At 40.7% G+C, this 17266-nt stretch overlaps 1 protein-coding gene across 14 annotated transcripts in view; it reads left to right on the top strand.

The window, feature by feature from the left end:
* The window catches only part of bcas3 (BCAS3 microtubule associated cell migration factor), a 185005-nt gene that overhangs the window by 59237 nt on the left and 108502 nt on the right, over positions 1-17266 (top strand). For 12 of the 14 annotated variants that reach the window (XM_027147719.2, XM_047820653.1, XM_047820654.1 and 9 more), the window contains 7 exons: positions 1060-1104; positions 7467-7591; positions 7860-8025; positions 8441-8541; positions 13582-13682; positions 15751-15947; positions 16068-16165. In XM_027147719.2, the coding sequence (XP_027003520.1) occupies positions 1060-1104; positions 7467-7591; positions 7860-8025; positions 8441-8541; positions 13582-13682; positions 15751-15947; positions 16068-16165 (833 nt within the window). The remainder of the gene's footprint in view (positions 1-1059; positions 1105-7466; positions 7592-7859; positions 8026-8440; positions 8542-13581; positions 13683-15750; positions 15948-16067; positions 16166-17266) is intronic. The other 2 variants (XM_027147721.2, XM_047820655.1) reach the window with 1 other exon arrangement.

Here is a 17266-nt window from a genome sequence, read left to right as displayed (position 1 = left end):
TGCCATTCTCACCATGTTGAGTTGTTTAGGGAAGCACACGTGGTACATTAACAGCTGATCCCAAACTCTTCTCAAGTATGGAGCAGATTTAACAATGATGTCCATCGATTTGTTTGCAAAGTGATCATAGTGATGTGAGTTCCACTCGGTAGAGCAGTGACTAACCGACACCATGAATGCAAATATCTAATCATCTGGAACAGCACAATGGATGAAAACCTGCCGATAATTGACAAGAGCTTCAGTTAATATTCACATTAAACATCAGAATGGAGAAAAATCTGATCTCACTGATCTCTGTACCAGATGGGTTGGTTTGAGTATCTCAAAGGAGGATCTTTCACACAACAGTTTCTAGAGTTTACACAGAATGGGGCATAAAACATTGTGTGAGGGACAGTTCTGTGGGCAGAAGGGCTTCATTAATAAGAGAGGTCACAGGAGAATGGCCTGGTTGGTTTGAGCTGACAGCAAGTCTACTGTAACTCAAATAATCACTCTGTACATCTGTGTAGAGCAGAAAAGCAGCTCAGAACACAACAAGGTTGAACCTTGAAGCAAATGGGCTTCATTAGCAGTATACTTTCCTGTTAGCCAGTACAGGAATCTGAGGATCTGGAGAGCTAAATGTAGTTTTAGAGCCCAAGTGAAGTTTTCAACTGATTTAATCTGCAATTTGATCTAGACACCTAATAGTGCTTGATGAAATACTCCAAGAATGTTAAGAAGATCTAACTGGATACTTTGGTTCTCGTATCTCAAGAAGAGGAAAACTTTTTTTAATGCAGTTTTTATGGTTAGCAGTTAATATCCATGTGTCCATTTAATTCTGCAGATTCTGCCTAAGAGTCTTAAATCAATTTGGCTTATACTGTATTCATTATGATGATGAATTTATGAACCAGAAATTTAAAAAAAAAAAAAAGTGATCTCTTTTATAGTTAATCTTTTGTGATATTCTCAATGATTGATTGTATGATGCTCTGTGCTGTTTTTGACCAATTAATTGGACATTAATGGTTTTTTCATGTATGTGTGTGTATCTCTCCCGTCACGAAGACCCTACCTCTTTGGGGCAGGATGTTTTTCCATTAAAACTCCATGGTGAGTTTTTCCAGTTCATTCCCAGCATGCTTCACTTTGTATTCTCACCCGTGTACCAGTGCATTCATTTCATTCATTTAGTATTTTTAACTTGCTGCCATCAGACTGTTTATTTTTTTCTAAAAGCCTGTTTTAACCCTTAATATAATTTTTTCTCTCCTCTTTTCTCTCTTTGCTTCTTCGTATATTATTGATGAGAGCTGATCATTTATTTCAACAGCATAGCATAGCATAACATTCTGGATTAATAAATAATAATAAAAAAGTCCTTAACAAATGCAGTCCAAATATTCTAACCGATTTCTTCGTATGAGTCATTTTGAGGCATTTACCTCTTGTGAGTTACTGAAGTTGTTTTGTGAGTTAAGCAGTGTGTTGTGGTGTCTGTGTGTTCATGTGATTCTGGAGAGTGTGTCTCTGCGTGTGAAGGCTTTATTCCCAGAAGCACTGGGTTTCAGGAACATCACAGAGCTTCACTTGTGCAGTGCTTGACTTCAGGCCAGTTTCCCACAATTACTTATCCATTGCTTGCTTCATTTATCTTGTTTGGACTGAAAGACAATGATTGTTTAGTCAACCGCATCATCTTTGTGCTCTGCTTCATCTTAATTTGTGATTTCCAAGACCTGGCGACTTGAAAAAAGACGCTGAACTCCACAGGGGAGGGGAAGAGTGACGGCCGGGGCAGTCATGCATGTTGTTCTCTTTTAGATTGTAGGACATAATTATTTAATTGTAATTACACCATAGTGCTGATGAATTCTTGATTGTAATTGGTTATAAGGTGTTGATTAATCATCTATTACAGCAGCTCTGGCATAAGTTTATGTTAACACACTCATTCAAATATGTCAAAACTAACGTTAATAATGCATCATTAAAACATTTGAATTTAGCACCGAACATTTATAATCATCGACAGAGTCGAGCTTTCTTGCCTAAGGAGACGTTTATTCAACATCCCCGGGTGTCAGTGTTTTTTTTGTTTTGTTTTTTTTTTTAAAGTCACTACAGGGAAAGGCTTCAGAGCAGAGGATTTATTTTTGTTTTTCTGTTCACTTTTTAAGTGTAGTGAAAGAATGACTTTTTGTAGTTGCTATAACATAAGTGATCATAAGGACTAGCTTGTAAACAACTTGGGTTTGCTCATAAATAGACAACTGTAATCCAAAGTGCTGTGTTATAAGAGGAATATAACACTTTGGGATTGATACGTTGATTATTTTACTATTACAACATGTCCACTGCATAATGTGTTCCATCTCCCTGATGTCAGATTTGTAGCAAAAACAAAATGATTCATTTCAAAAACAACAACAAATAAAACATTTTCCATAATATGCATTGTTCTTATTTCTTTACAACATTAGAAATGTTAAGCGTTTAATATGAAACATTTCTATCTATTTCTAGGAGACCTGATGATTAAACAGTTCATCATGAGCTGATCATCGTAAAGCATTTAATACTCAGATTATAATCTTCTTCACTATATATTCTATAATCTCATCACTCACACCTGCAAAACAACCGCTAGCCAACACGGTGGGTGTGTTTGACTAATACAGATTAATTGCATGCACATCTGCACAGGCTGTTTCATATTTTCTGGAAATGTTTGCAGTCAGCGTGTAGATTGTAGATAAGAGATTTATGAATGGTTTAATTTAACTGGCCCACTTACAAGGAATCTCAGGCCATTAAAAGAATCCCATTTGTGATCATTTTGGTAAAAAACTTCCACTGGATGGTCTCGTTAAGGGTTTTGAGCCGCCTTGATTGCGAACTCTGAATAAAAAGCATGTGCTGCCTTCCCTTTGGTCTGGGAATAAGAGCTCCATCTTATGACCGAGTTCTTGTCTCTTTTTTCTCTCTCTCTGTATTTTAGTGCTCTGAGAATTCAGAGACATTTTGTTTTGAGAAACTTTTAGATCCTTATTGATTTTTTTACCTTTCAATTCCCTTATTTAGATATTTTCTTGAGTTTCTCTTAATTGAATGAAATAACTCCTCAAATGATCCAGGGGATCACATGACAAAGGTTGAAGTGTTAAGCCGATGAAGCCGAACTTCAGCTTGTCTTGTGCTAAAATCTTTGCCGTGTCCTTTGATGACACGTGTTTTTAAAAGATTATACCTTTGCCTCTGATGCTGAACCATTCATGCTTTCCACAAGGAGGAGTGTGGTTAGAGCCCCAAACCGTTATTACACAACCGCATGAGCTCATCGTTCAGTTAAATCTTGCCGCACTCCAGGCCTGCGGAACTTGCATTAGTGGCTGTTTCATCGCGGAAAGAAAAGTCGCACAGGAATGAGAGTGGCTTTCTCAGTGGTGTTGTGATGAGGTGGAACGATGGAAATGGAGGAGAAAAGCCTTCATTCTTGCCTCAGCGTTAGATGCACGGCTGCGCTGTTTACGGCGGAAAAAAGCTCTCAAGTGGCCACCATTAGCACATTTTGTACCGCAGCCATGTGCTCTGCCTGTGTTTGGGGAAAAGACTGCTGTAAAACAAGAAATATGATGTCGAAGGACATTGCCCCATGCTGCTGAACTCTTTCAAGCACACTCTAATACTGGACCCTCCTGATATACGCCGTCTGTACGGACGTCTCGGCCAAAGTCACGGCCGGTGCAGTGCTGTGGCTCTTTGTAGCTCTGACAGGATCTAGAGCTCTGTCGTATTTGTTTACTACAGGCCCTGAAAATAAATGGCGGCTGCTTCTGGTCCTCGATGGCGCCTTGCCTGCTCCCAGACTCTAATGCACGGGGACTTTGATCGTGGACATTACAGATTGAATTATGCCCTTGAGGAAAAGCTATTAGCTCAAGTCAAGAGGCCTCATTTGTTAAATTAAAAGTGGAAATGACATGCGAGGAGTCTTTTCAGTGAATTAGTAAGACGGGGGAAAAAAAGAAACCCTTTCAGAGTCTGTGCTTTAGGGAACTGCAAAAACAGAAAGAAAATACAAAGAGAGGAAAAGGCCAAAGAAAGAAAATTGGATCCCGTTCACTAACATTCATCTTTCTTTCTCCAGCAGCACACTAAATATGTTTATTTTTTATATTTCATTGCTATTGGGTTACACTTTTTTGCAGGATGTTTTCAGTGCCAATATTTATTCTGAATAAGCCACACATACACATGGTCTACGGAATGGCTGCAGCCTGCGTTGTCTGTCATGAGAGCTGAAACCCCAACACTTTCAGGCCACTTACACCGAGAGTAAGAGGAAGAGTGATTTAAAACGCAGACATATCAATGCCAGCGGTTGTTTTACTTAAAGAACCAGAACATTATGAACCAAGCTGTGATCCGGCTCTGCTGGCAGCTGCCACTGACCAAAGCCTCTTCAAAGAGTTTTCCTTAAAACCTCACTGGCATGATGCTTCTCAGTTGCCCGGGTTCAGGAGCACAGCCAGGCCTGCTGTGCAGCTCCGACCTACGCCATGCGTCGCTCTCGCTGTCTTAATAATAGGCTATTTTATATTCCAAGGTTGCCATTTATTCATTAAAACATATCTTGAAGAATAATGTTATTCCCAGGTTTTATTGTCAAATGCTCTAAGCAAAGAAAAGTGAGATGATAGTGTTTCCTCTCTAGCACTCATAGCTCCTGTGATTTATAGAAATTAACAAGAAGTCAGCTTGAAGTCAGGTTGGATTTCTTCTGCTAGTGGAAGGAATACTCGGTCTTGAGGCTTTAAGGAAAACTCCACCCTTACATTATGGAAGTTTGAGGTGTATTTAGTGCTTGTGGTGCTGATTTTTTGGTCGGTGCTGTATTTTTTAAGTTAACCGTTTATGCTTTAGTTGTGAATTAGCAGAAAATTTGGAGGTAGAATGAGTAATATAGGAGATTACTGTTAACCAGTGAAAATGACAAAAGAGCAGCATGTCAGTGAAAGAAGTTTAAATTAAACCAATTCTTTTCAAATAACTCCTAGATGCCATTGAAGCTCACGTGGTAATGATAAAAAATTCAATTATTCAGAGTGGATTTTTCTCTAGAGAGGAGAAAGCCACTACACGAGACATTGTTTGTGGTGTGCAGTGTTATTTTATCATCCCCTATAAATGGCTTCTGTTAGCTGAATGAATGAATGGTATCTGTGGAAAATATTTTTACTGTCATTAGACAAGGAGAAGAGCGAGACAGGCCAGACCGTACAGAGCAAGATGTGCACACACACATTTATTATTTTTTTTTGAAGTTTATTTAACTCTTCACTTATACAACACTAATAAATACGCTGCAGATTTTCTGCACCATAGACCTCACCCCGTGCGTGCTGCTAGCTAAACAAAGACGTCATCATCACTCCTCATCCTAAGAGTAATTTACGACTTGCTGACAGCTTTAGAGGAAGTGAAATAGTGAGAGCTGAGAACAGCAACAGGTCACTCAGCACCTAGCAGTGTGTCATGCAGGGCAGAAGGGAAGAGTTCAACTACTGGACAATCTGTTTACATCAGCCTTTAAAGCAGCATGGCTGTAAAATATTTTACAGTTTGAATATTCACAGCATTATTATCCAGCTCTGATTCTAGCACTGGGACACCTCACAGTGATCAGGATCAAATGCTTTTGAAAATAAAAACTCAATGTGTACATGTTCCTCCCTGCAGTACTGTATTGACCAACATGACACTAATGACCAACATGACGGAAAAAGATTTGCTACTTCTGTTATATCTGCAGATTACTTAAAGCTTTTCCCCTAGATCTAGACATATATTGTATAAAGTGTTTTGTTTGGAATTATATTATGCAGTAGAAAGTTAGGAACGTGCCACTTACCCCACACTGCAGTTTCAGTTTCCATGTGACCGCTCCATTCCACCGCTCAGCCATTTTCTGTGTTCGGTTTCATCAAACCACTTTTGGCTTGCAAAATAATTCAATAGCCTATAATAAATTCTTTTAAAGGCCTAATCTAGAAAGAGACATGCACAGACAGCTGCTCTGCCTCCATTTGAAGCAGATTTATAAGCAAATGACAGCAATTATGTGACCGGAACAGTCTGCCAGTATGTGTGAGAAGCTTTTAGGACTACAGAACTAGAAATAGATGGATTTTATGTAAAAAAAAAAAAAATTTGTTTCTTTTTGTTTTTTTTAATTTATTATCTGAAATTTTGATGTGCAGTTATGATGGTCTTTATTTTATAATCTTAACATATAAGATTGCATTTTACAAGACTGAAGCGAATTAGAGTCGAATCAGACAAGGCACACTTTGGCAAAGTTGAAATGTTTGAAATGTCACTTCTTCATATCCTAATTTACATGTTTAAAATCCTAAAATCCTAGTTAGTTTGGTTTACCTCAAATATCCTTCACATATACAAGCGCATGTTTTGGAGATACTGTGCTAATGAGAATCTAGCATCTAGACAGAGTAAAACATGCAAAACCACCTAGTGCCATACATAAAATAACACAAACATAATATGGTGGGTGTTAATTACTTATTGTTGATTGTTCTATTGTTTAGCTGTTTTCAGGCTGATTTCGAACGTTGACCACACAACACTGGGGAAAAATCTCTCTCTCTCTCTCTCTCTCTCTCTCTCTCTCTCTCTCTCTCTCTCTCTCTCTCTCTCTCTCTCTCTTATTTTTACTCATCCTGTGTTCAGTTTTATTGTAAACGTGATTTTTTTTTTGCGCTACGCAGCTGAACTGTCAGCAACGCAAATTTTTTTCTGATGTAAACACTATGGATACACAATATTATTATTGTTGTTGTTGTTGTTGTTGTGGTTGTCATTTCATTCTGGGATGTGAGCTGTTCCTAGATCATTCAAAGCATTTGAAATGCATCGTCCATATGCAGGGTATGTTGTTTTAATTTATTCATCCCAATTTGATGTCTTTTCTTTTCATTGATGTGGATTTGAGTTTCCACTTTGCTGTGACTCCGGGCCACAGATTTTCTAAAGCAGATTGCAGAAGTCACTCTCTCTCTCTCTCTCTCTCTCTCTCTCTCTCTCTCTCTCTCTCTCTCTCTCTCTCTCTCTCTCTCTCTCTGTCTCTCTCTCTATTTTTCTCTCTCTCTCTCTCTCTCTCTCTCTCTCTCTCTCTCTCTCTCTCTCTCTATTTCTCATTCCTCTCTCTCTCTCTCTCTATTTTTCTCTCTGTGGCTCTCTCTCTCTCTCTCTCTCTCTCTCTATTTTTCTCTCTTTCTCTCTCTGTCGCTCTCTCTCTCTCTCTCTCTCTCTCTCTCTAATTTCTATCTTTCTCTCTCTCTCTCTCTCTCTCTCTCTCTCTCTCTCTCTCTCTCTCTCTCTCTCTCTATGTTGCTGTTGTTCTACCTTTCTGTCTTTCTCTTATTCCTTATTGCTGTGTTTGTTTCTTACAGTAAAGCCAAGCCACCGCCCCAGATCTCTCCTAGCAAGTCTATTGGAGGGGAGTTCTGTGTAGCTGCTGTGTTTGCATCTTCACGCTCTTGGTTCATCACGAACCCCAACATGAAGAGAGAAAAAGGTCAGACCTGGACACATACAATACATAACTTGTACACAGTAAATCAAACATCATTCACATGACTCAATGCTGAAGTCAATACTAAGGGATCTGTTAATGTTGCCTGACAGCTTACATTTATTTCAGACTGTATTAAAGCAACACAAAAAATATTCATTTGTTCCTTTTTTTTTGTGTGTGTGTGTTTTTTTTTGTTTGTTTTGTAAATATTGTCCGAAAAACATGTAGAGTAAATATTGTCCGAAAAACATGTATCTGTTCTTTATAGATCAGTCTCGCCAGGCTGTGGTTGATTCTCTCTATATCGCAAGCTGCTATGGTACTCTGGTTGAGCATGTGCTGGAGCCTCGGCCAATCAGCACAGCGCAGAAGATAGGTGATGACACACCTCTGGAGTTAAACACCGGCCCCAGGGCATGCTGGACTTTGGCCAGGTACTACCATCATGGTTTTGCACTGTGTATAGCAGTTACAAGAACAGCATAACGCAGCATTCTTTCATGAACAGAAATTAGTATATATTCAAAGGCATCCAGTGTAATTGGGTTCTGCAGCCCACACGCTACGTTTGAACACACAGCGTTATACTGTGTCTAACTTTGTTAAATGAAAGTGGACAGAAAGACTTAGAGTTGCTTTGATAACTATGGACTTTGATCAGCGCATGAGTGTAAACTGATAGTATTTACAGCCATGTATGTTTGGGTCAGTCCACATGAGGCAAAAGAAATGGCAAGGCTGCCAGGCATGTGGGAATTGAGTCCATTATTGCTCAGCAGGAGACAGCTCTATACATCTGGTTCTTTGATATGTGCTTCCTAAATTGATTTCTGTGTTTGTTTTGAGTAGAACTCCACAGTGGAATGAGCTACAACCTCCTTTCAGCAGCAGCCACCCCTTGGTGCAGGCCTCAGACTTGGTGCAGTACTATCAGAACCTCCTGGCTGGATGTAAGTCCTAGACGCTGTGCATGTGTGTATGTGTTTGAGGATGAGCTCATAAAAAGTTCAGTGCAACAAAGCATTTCTTAATGAATAATGCTATCTATCTATCTATCTATCTATCTATCTATCTATCTATCTATCTATCTATCTATCTATCTATCTATCTATCTATCTATCTATCTATCTATCTAACTAACTAACTAACTAACTAATCTATGTATCTCTATCTATCTAATCTATCTGTAAATCTGTAAATCTGTGTCTCAGAGGAAAATAGTCATATACAAATTTGTGTGTGCATGCATTTGTCTGTGTGTATGCATATGTGTGTGGCTGCATCTTGAGTCAGGTCTTTGTCACTCAGCCGTAATGTTTCTCTCCTAGACTCATCATGCCACGGAATTAACTCAGCATTCAAATGAAGGCAATTTATGTGGCTTTTAAACCCATGTAATTCAATAACAAGTACAAAGAGAGCGGGAGCAAATCTAAAAGGCAAGCAGAGGCAACTGCAGGGCAGAAGTGCTAGCTGATGGCCATGTATCTAATACATCTTGAATAAATGAGCATTTTAACATTAGCGGGTGAATTGTGAACATAAATCAGCAATTAGCCCTCCGAGTTCTCCAGTCAGAGCCTCACATTTGTTCTCTCTTGCTAAATCCCTACTGCCTCCCGGGTGGAATATTGCCTCTTTTATCCTGAGATGTGTCACAGTGATAAAGGAGCTGAGCGTGAGTGGATATGGTAGTGGTTCTATGTCACTGTGCTTTACTAGGGTCAAGTGTCTTAATGAGTACCGTGTTAACATTTCTGCTTAATTATAATTAGCGGGACATCTCTACTACTGACTTCCTTTTTATAGACCTCAAGTGGGCTCAGCTCAGTATTCAGAATGTTAGAGTTTGCATCACTGTGCTATATCGAGTAAAGAATGTCTCCGTTCTCTCGAATTTATGAAGTTCATCATAAGTCACCTGCGCCATTGAAAAGTGACTATTGACTTAACAAAGCATCCTTTCTTATGGTGGGTGGTGAGAGAGCTCAGTGATGCAGGGAGAAACCGAGCCCGACTGCCACCTTCAGTTAAACACAGACAACAAGCCTAGCGAATCGCTTGCCTTTTCCATGAATCTAAATGTTATCAGGCTCTCGTTTTCCATGTAATATCAGATGAAGCCCACTATGCAGGAAAGAGACAGAGAAAGATGACATAAAAGAGGAAGCGATAGCACAAGGACACCAGCAGTGGGCAGTTCCCAAGCTCTATGTAGGGACAGGGTTTCCTGCGTGTCCTCAGCCCACGCGGCTCTGTGGCAGCGCCACGTGATTGACAGGCTTGCTGTTGCCTGTATATTGGATGACCCAACTGATTAAAAATGCAGCATGTGGACGGTAGGGTCAGGGGAGCTGGAGCCTGCTGGGCTGGTGATAAAAGCAGCCGTGGCGCCACTTCATGGTCACTATCTCCACCTGTCCATCTGCCCAGGCTTCGACTGCACTCGGAGGAGGAGCATTACCCAGCCTCCACCGATTATACCCAGCTGATGAGGAGATAATGAGGACGAGCTGGCCTGTGAAGGCTCCTCTGGATTTACTGACAGAGCTCAGGGAATCCTCAGTTAGCGACATTAGCCGTCTTTATTATCAGATGCTGGCATCTGTGTGTCTGAGAGCTCCCTAATGAATGAGACTGAACCTTCAGGAAAGGTGTGAGATCTTTCAAACAAAGCCCCATGCTACATTGTATTTCACAAATGTGCAGCTTTTGCCCTTTTTCAAGGTAATATTTGTGTAGCTGCCTACAGTGTGTACTCAGACACTTCTACCTGGCCAGAGAGTCAGCTAGAAGAAAACAAGCTCTGAATAATTTACCTCCCAATAACTGTGACTGACTCCAGTGTAGCAGGGCTGCAGTCGGAGCCTCTGCTGCCCTTCCATGACTCATGACTTTGTAATTGTGGCCGGAGAGTCTTCCAGGTCTGCAGCCTGCCTGTGCATGCAGGAACCTGGTCAATAGCTCTAATTGCCTCCATGGGGCAGGAAACTTCAACTGACTGCAGGGTGAAAAGGGCAGCATTGGCGCCGTTGAGGGGTCAGCATCCAGGCGCTACTGTCGAACACTTCAAGGCCACATGCAATCGAAATGGTTGATAAGAGCCTTAATAGCCAGTGGTAAGGGCAGCCTTAAGTGCCAGTGGTATGGCTAAGCATTGTTGTCATGCATTGTTGAAATGTAGTCATACAATGGACAAAACACAGGACTATGTCATACCTTTACCAGCAATGTTTGAACTGTTCATCATTCCAGTGTAAAATGCATTGTATTTTCCAGAAAACATAACATTTCCGTTAAAATTCCCATTAACCAGGATGTGATGTATAACTGTTCAAGTATAACAATGGGTTGGTGTAATCTGTTTATTTCATACTTTACTGTCACCTGTCTTTTAAGTCTTTACCATTTTTGGAGACTTCAATGATCTCACAGTCTTAATTTTTTCAGATGTTTAAAATAAACCACTTTATTAAGTGTCTTAGTAGGACACATACCAATTTTTGTACCTGGTATTGACCCCAGTAATCAAGTTCAGTAATTTCCTGTGAATTGAACTGGAGCCACCTAAACCCTGCCTCATGTATTACTACAGATTTCCTGTGTCTGTGAGAAAGTATGTGTGAAAAACACCATGCTACTGTCTCTGGCAATCCCACGTCACCATGCTAGTGTCCCTGACAATCCCATATCGCCGTGCTAGTGTCCCTGACAATCTCACATCGCCGTGCTACTGTCTCTGGCAATCCCACGTCACCATGCTAGTGTCCCTGACAGTCCCATATCGCCGTGCTAGTGTCCCTGACAATCTCACATCGCCGTGCTACTGTCTCTGGCAATCCCATGTCACCATGCTAGTGTCCCTGACAATCCCATATCGCCGTGCTAGTGTCCCTGACAATCTCACATCACCGTACTAGTGTCCCTGACATTCCTATGTTACTGTGCTACTGCTCCTGACATTCCCACATCTCTGTGCCACTGTCCCTGACATTCCTTTGTTACCGTGCCACTGTCCCTGACATTCCCATGTTACTGTGCTACTGCCCCTGACATTCCCATGTTACTGTGCCACTGTCCCTGACATTCCCATGTTACTGTGCTACTGCCCCTGACATTCCCATGTTACTGTGCCACTGTCCCTGACATTCCCATGTTATTGTGCCACTGTCCCTGACATTCCCATGTTACTGTGCTACTGCCACTGACATTCCCATGTTACTGTGCTACTGCCCCTGACATTCCCATGTTACTGTGCTACTGCCCCTGACATTCCTATGTTACTGTGCTACTGCCACTGACATTCCTATGTTACTGTCCCACTGTCCCTGACAATCCCATGTTACTGTGCTACTGCCCCTGACATTCCTATGTTACTGTGCCACTGTCCCTGACATTCCTATGTTACTGTGCCACTGTCCCTGACATTCCTATGTTACTGTGCCACTGTCCCTGACATTACCACATCTCTGTGCCACTGTCCCTTACATTCCTATGCTACTGTGCTACTGCCCCTGACATTCCCACATCTCTGTGACACTGTCCCTGACATTCCTATGTTACTGTGCCACTGTCTCAGACATTCCCATGTTACTGTGCTACTGCCCCTGACATTCTCACATCTCTGTGCCACTGTCCCTGACATTCCTATGTTATTGTGCCACTGTCCCAGACATTCCCATGTTACTGTGCTACTGCCCCTGACATTCCCACATCTCTGTGCCACTGTTCCTGACATTCCCTCATCTCTGTGCCACTGTTCCTGACATGGGAATCAGCATATGATCAAATTTTGGAAGAGATCCAAACAAGGACAAGGTCACAACAAGGTCAGATGTTTAAAACAGTTGATCTTTAATCTTTAGTTTATCCTTCTTGTTTGAAGAATAGTTTAAGCCATATGAATTAGTAACAAAACAGGACTAAACTTGGCAGTGGAGGTGTTTCTTTTTCACCCAGAGGTCTGCTTTGTTTTCCCTTTTTTATTTTGACTGCGTATTTAAAATTATTGGACAAATTTCTGTGGTTTGCCAATGTGCTACACCATGAGTGAACAAAATGTACTTCACCATTTAGACTAATGTTTTTGCAATCTTGGTTTATTTTTTGTCCAATGAGTATTTTAGTTACCAGTGAATAAGTGTAGATCTTATGCTCACAGTGATGTGAGAAATTCATGTGGTTTGCTGCTTCCTGTCCACAGCCTCCTCCACTTTGTACATTTCAGTATTGGGGATGAGATGCTGCTTTTGGCTATAACGAACCCATCGAAACCTTATCCAAAGAGCCAGCTACTGTTCTTATTTTTCAATTATTGATTAGTCAACAATTATTGTCGCCAGGCCACATGGCCACAGGGGAGGATACAGAGCAAGACTTGACTGTGTTTAAGAAGTAACAGGACCTGACTTTGTTCTATGCTGTTGGAGTACAACACATGTCGTCATACCACTAAGACACAAACGTGTGTGTGTAATGAAGCATGCTGGTATAGCCAAAGCCTCTCTTTATTGTGGCTCTTCTAGTCACTGGTGTTTTAGTGATTAAGTGGCTAAGAAAAAGACAGTTTCATGTTTGTGTGAAAAATCAGTATATGTTACTCAGTGATCTTGGCAGAAACGCCTCTTGAGGTGTATTGAACACCCGTCATGTACCAGAGATGGGAGCGAGAGAAAGATAGGGAGAGAACAGCAGAATCTCTGTCAGTTTTCCAGATGAGATCTTAACAGCTCTATTATCTGCTCTTTTATTAAATACATTTACATTACTCTGCACCATGTGCTAGCCCAGAGGTGGGAAGACAAACACTGATTCTGTGCATTAGTCTTCATTTTAACGCCTGCTTACTCAAGCCTGCTCGTGCTCCATCTGTCTTTGTGCTACATACACACACAGCTATAAATCTACTCATGGCCCGGAATGTACTTTCTCACTGTTCATGTTACACAAGATGTTTAGTTCATCTCATCCTGTTTTCTTCTTCATCACAGTGTTGCCTCCCGGAAGCCCGGGGCCCATCACTAGGCAGGGTTCCTATGACAGCCTGGCCTCGGACCACAGCAGCCAGGAGGATGAAGAGTGGCTTTCTCAGGTCAGTGTCCCCAGCTGTTTCTTTTAGACATCATGAGTGATCCACTTCCTGTATCATGTGGTTTGTATGGGTTACACGAGTAGTACGATTCATAAACTCCTTTTTTTGGGTTATTTCCTTACAAAAGTCCAGTTTATTGGCATATAAGGGATCTCACTAGTTCTTTGTTTAAAGTTTTTTATTTATATATATAATTACATCCACTTTCAAGTGAAGTTCAAAATGTTTCAGCTACTTTACTTCATTACTTAAAAGGCATGTTATGAAGCATATGTAGTATGTGCTCTGTTAACCATCATACTGTATGCAAATAGTGTTAACTCATTTCTTTTCCAGTGCTATTCTTTTCTGTGGCCTCTTGTAAGGAAAACGTGTAGCTAACAAAATGACAGCTACAGCTTTACATTATTGAATTGTGGTTTCATTGAATGCTCATTTGGGTCCTCACTAATGAACCTTTTATGAGCTAATGATATGCAGTATATATTATATCATACATAATAGGACCTCGTCCATGTGATCATCTGCGACCACTCGATACGAATGCATATTACGACTATCAACTTTTTATCTTTTTTTGATGACATCAATAGCACTCACCATGACAACTCTTCCTTAAACATTCTCGGAAGATTCGAAAAAGGATTGGGACGAGACAGCTTGCGTGAAGCTGTGGCTGTGTGTAATAAGTGCATTGACTGCTGTCAGTGTGAAGTGGGGCTCAATATGTTGCTGCTAAGTATGACAGGAGGGTAGGAGGAAACATCTGGCTTTTGCCTCTGCAGAAAAACAGCACTACATCTGTTTGTCTCAGGGCTGGGTGACACTGATGGTGTTAACTGCAGAAAAAAAAGCCTCATGTTGCACTTGTATTTCTCCCCAGGCTCATTTTCACATATGTGACTGGAGGTGGAGAGAAAAGCAAAGCCCACGGCCTACTTTCTGAAAAGATGGAGAAAGGAGTTGGAGAGAAGGAAGCTGGCAGGACATCCTGTCTTTTCCTTCTCACCCTCTCCTGCTTGATATTAGTGTTGTCTGTTTTTGTGTAGGGTTGAAAAAAATAATCAATTCCTTGATGGATCATAATGTTCTCTTTAAAAGCTTATTTTAAACTTTTTAAATTTGTAGCAAAAACATGTTTTTTTTTCAGTTTTTTTATGCACAAAAAATGATGATGCCTTGATTAGCTTAGTTTTATATTAACTACGTGGAAACACTACGTGGGAACTACTTAACAATCTTTTATCACCATCTGATCTTCCCACAAGAATAAATTACACATTATGTTTGATCCAGGATGGCTTTTAAATCATTGTCGCCTATTGTATGTAGTGAGTATATACAAATGGTACTGTAGAACTTGTATAGCATATATAACCAATAGTATTTGGTCTTTTGGAGTGCCATCACATATAATCATCTGAAATTCAAGGGCTCATTCTTACCCAGGACAAAATACAAGAGAATATTTGTCCAGCAACAGTAATAAGAATGGAATTGGACATTCTGATCAAATTCTCAAGGATTTGCCAGTGCTTTCCAAAATACCACAAATGTCTGACACCTGAACGTCTGCATTAGGGTTTTTCTCCCTCTGATCCAAAATTCACAGCACTTACTGACTGAGTTCACACATCAGACAATCATCGCTTTGACTAATATCTGTGGGGTCGATGTGCAGAGTCAGCCATGATGCAGCACGCTTGGAGCAGAGAAGCCTTGCTCAACCCAGAGCCTTAACAACATTAGCTACCACTGTCTATAGATAGATAAATAGAGAGATAGTTCGCACCCTGAATTGAAATGTAGTCAAATTGTGAGGTAGCATGAGATTTACACCTGTTCTAATATACCACATTAATAGAGTGTGCTGGGGAGGAATCTAGTGTCTGTCTATTTGCATACACATGTAAACATATGCAGAACAGTTTTTTAATCCTTCTGAGGTTCTGTGGTCATATAGTCTTGGTTCGAACATGTGGTTGTTATACTGTATCACTTTACATGAAGTGTAGTTGTCTTTCTGTTCTGTACACACCGTCAGTTAACATGGAGCTGTGTGTTTCAGGTGGAGATAGTGACACACACTGGCCCTCACAGGCGGTTATGGATGGGTCCACAGTTCCAGTTTAAGACCATTCACCCATCAGGCCAGACCACAGTCATCTCTTCCAGCTCATCTGTGCTGCAGTCCCAGGGGCCCAGTGATACCCAGCAGCCCCTCCTCGACTTTGATACTGATGACCTGGAACTGCACAGCCTCAGGTATACTGTACACACACACACACACGCAAACGGTCTTGCTTATGTTTGTCACAGAATAGCACGTGCTTGCATCACCATACTTAATTTACTCTTTGTGTGTGTACATGTGGTGTGTGTTAGGATCCAGCCTGTGCGCTCAGAGCCTATGACGATGCCCGGCTCCACTTGCCTGATTCCAGAGCGTGTAGGCCAGGCTACAGTCATTGATACCGGCTCAGGTAAGACACAGTGCTGTCCTCCTGTTCCTTTAAACTCAGATGATAGCAGAGACTAATAGTAATGGAGTTAGTACTGACCAGCACATTGCAAATTACACAACACGTAATTAATATAATCTGTAAATGTGTCATTTGAAGAATATTATCAGTGCGATCATCTGTTTCTTGTCTTCGTGTTAGACAGGTTGATTCCGTTAAAGGATTATTTGACATATTTTACACTTTGAGATTTAATAATACTTATATTTACACACCGTTAGCACTTTCCTTTCTCTGCTTAGTAACAATTCCATATAATTTGTATATTTCTGTAACGTTTAGTCACTATATCATGTGAAAACTGTATGCTGCTTTGCCTGTTTGTGAGCTGTGTACATTCTGAAATACACTCAAATACACCCAATACACACAATTTGCAGCTGAAATGGTTAAAATGCTTGAAACACAAATTAAGACCATACTCCATGAACAGTAGTGTTATATGTAGTATATAACAGTATTATATAATGATGTAACAGTGGTATTATACATGTTGAATCATTTCAGGTAAGCAATTTTACTGCCATACACCTTTTTGCCTTTCGGAAACGATAGAACACATTATTTTTTCATGTCTGCCGGGTATTTCTTTTAAGCAATTAAAGAGCTTCAAATTCAGAAAGTCTCCTCTGGTCCTGTAAACTTATCACCAATGGCTGAGCATGGACTGGATGGCCAAGAAAATAGGACAGGGCATGTGATTGGTCACTTGTCAGAAATGCCATGCTGTATGTGTTTTTAATAATGCTTGGAAGTGCATATGTCGTATTGTTTTAATGTCAGTGCAGCTCCTCTGACGTGTGCTTCTGTCCACAACCATACCTCTTATATATTTTTTTTCCTTGAACCTCCAATCACTTCTTATGAGGAAAACTGTCATACCGTTGTCTTACTGCATATTTGTTCATTTCCAAAATGAAGCATCCATCTTTATTATCCAGTTTGAACCTTCCCTGTCCTCCTCCTTCCGTCGCTTCCTCTCTTCTCTCTCTGTCGTCTGGAGGAGAGCTGTAAGAGTCAGAGCAGGCTTTTATGGCATGATGCTTATCAGTCTGTGTGTGA

This window comes from Tachysurus fulvidraco, chromosome 11 (assembly GCF_022655615.1).
Source record: "Tachysurus fulvidraco isolate hzauxx_2018 chromosome 11, HZAU_PFXX_2.0, whole genome shotgun sequence".
In the NCBI taxonomy this organism is placed as follows: Eukaryota; Metazoa; Chordata; class Actinopteri; order Siluriformes; family Bagridae; genus Tachysurus; species Tachysurus fulvidraco.
This window is presented reverse-complemented; position numbering and strand designations above follow the sequence as displayed.